The sequence below is a fragment of the Branchiostoma floridae genome, chromosome 4 (genome assembly GCF_000003815.2).
Source record: "Branchiostoma floridae strain S238N-H82 chromosome 4, Bfl_VNyyK, whole genome shotgun sequence".
In the NCBI taxonomy this organism is placed as follows: domain Eukaryota; kingdom Metazoa; phylum Chordata; class Leptocardii; order Amphioxiformes; family Branchiostomatidae; genus Branchiostoma; species Branchiostoma floridae.
The window spans coordinates 1921095-1928649 of record NC_049982.1 but is presented as its reverse complement, the minus strand read 5'-3'; the positions used below and the strand labels follow the sequence as shown (position 1 = coordinate 1928649).

Here is a 7555-nt window from a genome sequence, read left to right as displayed (position 1 = left end):
AGTCGCCAAACTCTAGTTAGTCCTGTGGTCAAAGCAGCACTTTTCATTTTTTCTGGATTCTTATGTTTTTTTCGCCCGCACACATTGGTTTGAGGTCTCCAGAGGATGTCATCCGTAAGATTTAGTCGGTGTGGCCTAATGGAGTGAAAAGAAAATGGTTCGGGTTTTTAAAATTCTATGCAAATCCCCGGCAACCAAGACCAATGTCACCGACATCCCACCCCCCATCTGCTTTGAGGTTCTTACCAGCTGTTGGTGACCGGTCGAACCGGTATCAGAGAACGACAAACTACATCAAGCGTGATCAAGGTGAGTGTTTTTGTTTTTTAGTTAAATCAATGTGTTTACCGCAGAACGAATTCCGTACTGTCGTCAGATACAAGTTGAATAGATATTGGTTGTGCATGTTAGTGGCAAAAGTGTTGACCTTTGGCCTTAGGGCATTGTCGTCCGGTTTAATTTTGAACATCTTAATGTGTGAAGTACAAAAAAGGTGACATCGGTAGCGTAATGGCTGCGTGTTTTGTCCATAACCCTAGACTAGATAGAGATCCTGAGTTCCAATACCTGACATAACCTAATGTCGTGCCCTTGCTCGTTAAGTATTGTTCAGTTAAGTGTAACGTGAATAGACCAGTTAAGGTTACCAGTACATGGCATTACAAGTCGCCATGTGACTTGGCGTTGTTTACAGTACATGACTTGCAGTTTTCACAGAATGTCTAGGTCAGAAATGGCTTTGTTGCTGTCAAGACTAAATACTGGCTACTTCCCATTAACCAATTTTCTGATAATGGGTCACTATGAACACAATTGTCTATTCCAAAGCGCAATGTTTCCTGTAATGCTCCTGACTCATGTGTTCCCTGAACTGTGAAGTTAGTGAACACGATGCGTGTTGTGGCCGCCCCAGGGCAGATTCACCACGAGGGTTATTGACCCTCGTTATGACAACAGTGTTGGTAACAACTGTGCGTGTATGCGAGCATGTGAGTGTGTGTGTGTTTCTGTGTGTGTGAGTGTGTGTGTATGAGAGAGTGTGTGTGTGCGTGCCTGTGTCTGTGTGTGTGCGTGCGTGTGTGTGTGTGTGTGAGTGTGCGTACGTGTGTGCTTATGTGTGCGTGTTTGTGTATGCTCGTGTGTGTGTTCATATGTGTGTGTGTGTGTGTGTGTGTGTGTGTGTGTGTGTGTGTGTGCTCGCGAGTGTGCGTGTGCGTGTTTGTCTTTGTGTTTCGTCTGTATTGGCTCTTATCATTCCTCGACCAAAACGATCATTACCACATATCTTCTACTAGGGTTTTAATTAACTCTCATCTATGAAGACATAGAAGGAAGTTTGTCCCCCATAAAAACTGTTGGTATATGGCAGTTATAAATTCACGCCTGGGATTCAAACGGAGTCCGTTCGGTCGGATTACTACAATGTTATAATTACTCACTGCTGTTTGCACATGTATGCTTACTGTGTCTCTACCACATACTATAGTTCACGTACTTGCCATCGTTCCTAAAGTGCAAACTTTACAATAAATAGTAAACAGGCTTTGAACTTTGAACTTTATTAAAATCACCGCTTTGAAGGCATTTTAGCCTGAATTGTGTTGTTGTGTACAAGCTTCGTTATTCAACATTGTTTAAAAAGTAATTCCAATTTTAAAAACAAACTTGAAATTGACTAATACTTTTGCTTAAAATCAGAAATTACAGACGTTAACTATACAATATTTGTAACAATGAGTTAGGTACATGTCATACGATAGTTGATGTGATAGTGAGTTAATTGTGATTCATCAGAGCAAGGGCCCTGAGCCCTGGCTTTAAATGTTTATCACCCCCCCCCCCCCATTTTCCCAGATGTTCAGAAGGTCAGGGTTCATAGTGACGTCACTGCTCCTTGGGGGTTTGACCTATGCCCTCCTGACGACGGAGATGTTTATTACGAGACGGGTAAGATTCTTTTCCAGTAGTTCTTATTTCCAGAAAATTCAAATCTGCACTTGTCTAGTAAGTATTTTTCATCAGCAAAACTTTTAGTTAAGAATGCAAAACGGACAAAAGTTTCGTACTTCCGTTTCCGCAAGGTATGATCCTCACGGTCACTACAGTACGTAAAATGAAATACATGTATATGAATATATTTTTCCCTCGTAATGTATGAACAATAGCATTGGGAATTAAATACTGTGAATAGTTGTCACATGTCCACATTTTCTACCAATGGGGTCCCTCCATGAATGACTCTGTCAGTGAATGATTTTTCATTGGCCCATTCTTGCCAACTGAAGCCCTCTTTACTAAGTGGTTGTACTGGTATACGATGGTTCGTATTTTACATGCATGAAATGACGTCACAACAGACAAATGACCATGGAGAACCTCCGGAAACACACGTCACACCAGAACGGCCGGAAACACACGTCACACCAGAACGGCCGGAAACACACGTCACACCAGAACGGCCGGAAACACACGTCACACCAGAACGGACTCCGGAATCCATCATAGAACCTCGAAAACCACGTGACCCGGAACCAATCGATCCCATCAACCCCCTCAAGGGTTATGTGGGAGTGCCTGACGAGTCAAAGGTCAACATTTTACTTTCTTTTATCAAATTTCAACTATTTTTTGAAATACTACAAAGACGCCATATCAAATAAGTTTTAACAAACTTCAAATACGTTTTTAAAAGTTCTCATATACACAAACCTTCATATATCAGTGGTCGCTCTATATGCTTTTTTCCTTTCTTCGGTTTCGACCTTTGTCCTAAATCGTGCAAGGATTGAGTACTATACAGTCGCCCTGTGCATGTACTAGCTAGCAGAGAAAAAAATAAATTGCTCAACGAATGCAGCGAAAAATTAAATACACTTATTTGTCAGTGCCTTCACTGTGAGACTGAAAGAAACAAATTTCTAGCGCTCCTTAGGAGATCACGTCCATTAAAAGCTACTTTACTAAGAAATCACAAATCCTGCTCACTTTCTTATCTAGGACGTGCCACGCTGCCCTCATCCATTGCCTCACAAGATTTAAAAAAAAACATCTGTTATACATTTATTTACATGGGTTAATTTGCAATTGTTTTATTTGTTTGTTGGTTTCACAATTCACATTCATTTTTCTGCTCATCTAACAATGTCTCCGCCCTGCAGCACCTGAACGTGAGAATAGACATAACAGTAGTCATTGTTAGACCACATTATGTGAAGGCAAACATTATTTATTTGCTTGCAAATGTCACCTTTCTAGTTTTTCTTCTCATCTTACGATATCTCCACCCTGCAGCAGCTGAACCTGAGCTGTGGCGTGTGTGCCCTGGTCACTGGCTCCGGTAATTAACAATTCAAGTCACGTCAAATCAAAGTTTATTGCACAACATTTATAAAACGGGTACAATGTAAGGCAAACTTAGGTATATTGTATAAGACAACAAGCTACGTAGTATAATCATTAAACCGCAACTGAAAGACCAAGTCACTTTCCAATCTTTTTAACTTCACACCACTAACACTTTCATTATCAGTCCGTATGGTTCAGTATTTATTTTGTTACTGTATTATATTTCCACCAGGTCGGATGTTGAATTACAAGGCTGGGAACGAGATTGACCAGGCTGATTGCGTCATCAGGATGAACGAGGGGCCCGTCCTCGGGTACGAAAAGCATGTCGGGAGTAAAACAACGCTCCGCGTCATGTGTTTCCGATCCATTTATATTGTAAGTTTATTTTTCACTTGTAAAGCATGATGGTGCAACTTTTTATATATTTATTGGATTACACTGCTCCGGAATTTTTGGATGAAGTCATTTCCGAATCTGAGTTGTGATTGGCTAAAGACGGAAGAAATTTGGGAGGCTAGCAAAACAAAATGTTTTCACCGTCGGGAAAGCATGATAAAATTTGTTTTTACTGCAGGCCCCGATAAATGCCGCCATTTACAAGGGGAACTCCACATTGCTGGGTTGGGGTCCGCCCAGGGACATGGACGCTAAAACGGGAAAGGCTTACCAGAAACTGACGGAATTACAGAAGAGCCACCCGGACATGGAAGTGTTTAAGATAACAGAGGAAAGGATGCAATACGCCGATAGAGTGTTTGAAAAGGAGTCAGGGCGTGCACGGTGAGTACATCATTATGATAATGTTGGACTATAACCAGTAATTACTAAACTGAAGTTTTATTGCAAATTCTTGCCCGAGGGCTAATTGCAAGTGGCAAAAATGACATACAAATACAAATAATGGTATGGTAAAACAGTATGGTAATCGACTTCTCTTAACTAACTTAAACTGGTTAAAGATGTAACTTATTGGGTTTGACTTCTTTTTTTTTGAGACAGTGGACGACGAAAGATCCCACTTTTTCTGCAATGTGTGAGTTTTGCGATGTTAAAAGGAGAGCAGTTTTCTTTATGTCTGTAAACGTGGAGATATTAGGATAGAATTTGGTGGCTTCTTTTAAGAGCTCTTGATAACTGGGGATATAAGTATAACAAGACAATTTCTAACCTTACCGTAGACCTTGGTTCCTTCCGCAACACTGTTGCATTGGTCGATTCGGCGAGCATATTGTTTTCCAAAGGGTGCGGTCCTGAGCGGCTACTGCCATTCTTTCTATGTTAACAGTGCTAGTGTTCAGACCCATTTCCCTTACATCATTTAAGATGGTTCGCCTTAGTGTAGTTTTAGGCCTGCCCCTGGGGCGGGTGCCCCCAGGAGCCCATCACATAGCTGTTTTTGCTGTCCTTCGTCGGAAAGGCGCCATACATGCCCAACAAATCCCAATCGTCTTTTTCGGACTGTCTCACCGGCTAGAGGCACCTTAGCTCTTTGCATGAGCTCTTCATTTGTGACGTGGTCACGCCGGGATATGCCTAGGATTGTCCTAAGGCATTTACGTTGGAAAGTGTCAAGTGATTGCGTTATCTCTGCAGTGCTTTTCCAAGATTCACATGCATACGTGGCTATCGGCATCTCAATGGACTGGTACGCTGATTTGCTTAGATAGCCTGAATTTTCTCAAGTATTGCCACATACCACTAGCTTTGCCAAGGCTGGATTTGATGTCTTTTTCAGTAACACCGAACATAGTAATAATGCTGCCTAAGTATGTAAATTTGTCGACATACTCGATTTCTTCATTTTCAAGCACGATTGGTGCTGAGTTTTCGACTGTTGTCATTGCTTTGGTTTTTTTGGTCCAATTTTCGCCCCTGTGGTAGCAAGTCTTTCTGTGAAACTCTTCAGATTCTCACAACTGTTGGCCAAAGCAGCTAGATCATCTGCGAAGTCGAGATCGCTCACTCAGTGACCCGTCACCAAAAGCTATGCCATCTCCAGCTTGTTTGGTCTTCTTCATAAGGAAGTCAATGACAATAACAAATAGAAAGTGGGATAAAATACATCTTTGTTTCATTTCTTTGTTTGAGTACAACAGATTTCAAGAGACTCGATATTACAGGCATATAATCCCATATCTTTAGATTTGATAACATTCATAGTGCACAAATAGTTAGATACATAAAATATTGTTTGTCCTGATTGTATCAAGATATTACAGATTATCATATAGCCAGGCACTGTTTGCAAGTTTGTGTAGGCTACATGATAATAACGTTAATGACCCGCCTGTTTCTCGGTATACATAACGCCTGATCCTTTGCTATAACCGCCTCATACAACCACCTCGTTCGCTTCGCTGCCTCGGTCGTTTTATTCGGTGATTGTAGTAAAGGACCAAGCGTTCTGACACCATATACACCTCGGGGTGGGTCATTAACCCTTATTTCTAGTATGTTAGCCTTTATTTCTATTTCACAGCTTGAAGTGACCATACCAAAGTCACGCTACTTTTTGTTGTGTCAATAAAGCTGTCAGTAAAGTTTCTCTATATGCTCCACGCAGGAAAGGCACGAACACCTGGCTCAGTACGGGTTGGTTCACTATGATGGTCGCCATGGAGATTTGTGACGTCATCAAGGTGTATGGGATGGCTAGCGAGGACTACTGCAGGTACAATATCGCGGTTTTTGATTATTTAATTTTCTTCTAGAAAGACCGTCTTGTAGTTGTTATTTGTTTATTGAACTTTTTATATCAAGTGGAGGGTGAGACAAAACAGGTGACAGGTCACCTCTATAAGTTGTCTCCCGAAGCAAACAAATACAAATTCAAGTAAATAATAAGATACAAAAATGGTATATACAATGATGATTGGAAACAAAATATAACTTATATACACAGTTAAATGCACAATGACTACAAGACTTAAATACAAAGTATGTCGTTGTTATTAATGTGAATATCATCAAATATAGCACGACTTTTGTTTTTCCTTTTGTCTATCAATTCCAGATAAGAATACTGAATTGGATTCCCCTGCTTCTATCTTGTTTCTATCCACCACGTAAGAACACATTGAGTAGGTTTAATTCGTCTAGGCAACAATATCAGGATTGTCGACGTACGTTAGACATCCAGGTAATAGAATACACCAAAAAGTAGTTACTCAAGCAACTGGATATGGTTTTGGATCTGGACCTGTTTCTTCCAGATCATTTCAGTGTCACTGACGAAGGATAGTGGATTCTATCCGAGACGTCTGACCGTTTCCAAAACCATATCCAGTTGCTTGAGTAACTACTTTTAAGAATATCAGGACTGTAATTGTTTTTCGTTGTCAGAAACCACCCGGGTGATCAGACAGCCTATCACTACTTCACCGGTGCGAGGTACCGCATGGAAGATTACAAGGAGTGTTCGTACCAAAACTGGGAACAGAACGCTCGCGCCGGAGGGCACAGATACCTGACGGAGAAGTCCATATTTGCACACTGGGCGCCACTCAACAACATCACGTTTCTGAACCCCTCATGGGACACGTAGGCAGTACCGAAAAGTATCGCAAGGTGGTGTTCCCCATCGCCGCCTTTAATTGGGGCAAATTTCGGTATTTCCGGATCAGAATGCTTAGGTAGCCTTGGCCAAAGTGGCTGTAGAAATGTTTTTCTTGGAATATGTTTGGATTTTGGAAGTGCATATTATAGGTAAGTGTTGTAGCTTCTATATTGTGTTGAAAAACAGATTTTTAGTGATATTTGTGGTTGCAGTAGGCTTTAGACGATAGGTATTTTGGTGTTGTTTACAGGCAGTGAAAATGGGTGAAAAGGTCACCACCTATGTTTGATGGCGTATAATATAATTCCGCCGTAATTTTTTTCCCTTTTTTGTCGTCAAATTACTCTTCAGAGGCCAGGCAACCATGCCAATGTGAGTTTTTCATGTTCTAAAACTCAGGTAGGTGATTTTTGATAGCCTCTTTCTGCCATGTTCCCCATTGTTAAGAATAGGCAGTCTAAATTACCCTTTGTCTTTCTCGCCTAATGCCCAGAGGACCACAATAACAATCATGAGTAATATTCTATGTACTCTAAGACTGTAAAGCGCACACGTGCGCGCGCGTTTGTGTTAAATGTATGGTTTCATAAAGTACGAAGGACAATTGGGACAAAACCTGTTTTAACGAAGGAGCTGATAGGCGATCAAAGG

The 7555-nt window shown here is 41.1% G+C and overlaps 1 protein-coding gene across 1 annotated transcript; it reads left to right on the top strand.

Annotated features, from left to right (window-relative positions):
- Positions 1-286: 286 nt before the first annotated feature.
- On the top strand, positions 287-7033 carry LOC118414644 (alpha-N-acetyl-neuraminyl-2,3-beta-galactosyl-1,3-N-acetyl-galactosaminide alpha-2,6-sialyltransferase-like). Its single transcript, XM_035818832.1, has 8 exons — positions 287-309; positions 1855-1947; positions 2358-2588; positions 3292-3337; positions 3578-3723; positions 3923-4128; positions 5912-6019; positions 6691-7033. The coding sequence occupies exons 2-8, from the start codon at positions 1855-1857 to the stop codon at positions 6890-6892; spliced, it is 1032 nt and encodes a 343-aa protein (XP_035674725.1). The 5' UTR covers positions 287-309; the 3' UTR covers positions 6893-7033.
- Positions 7034-7555: the final 522 nt, after the last annotated feature.

Bases quoted from the DNA above. Each gene is read 5' to 3' on its own strand.
- LOC118414644 (XM_035818832.1), top strand. From the start codon at position 1,855: ATGTTCAGAAGGTCAGGGTTCATAGTGACGTCACTGCTCCTTGGGGGT. The intron at 3,724-3,922 runs GTAAGTTTATTT...TTTTTACTGCAG, and splicing joins GTTTCCGATCCATTTATATT to GCCCCGATAAATGCCGCCAT. The intron at 4,129-5,911 runs GTGAGTACATCA...TGCTCCACGCAG, and splicing joins AAGGAGTCAGGGCGTGCACG to GAAAGGCACGAACACCTGGC.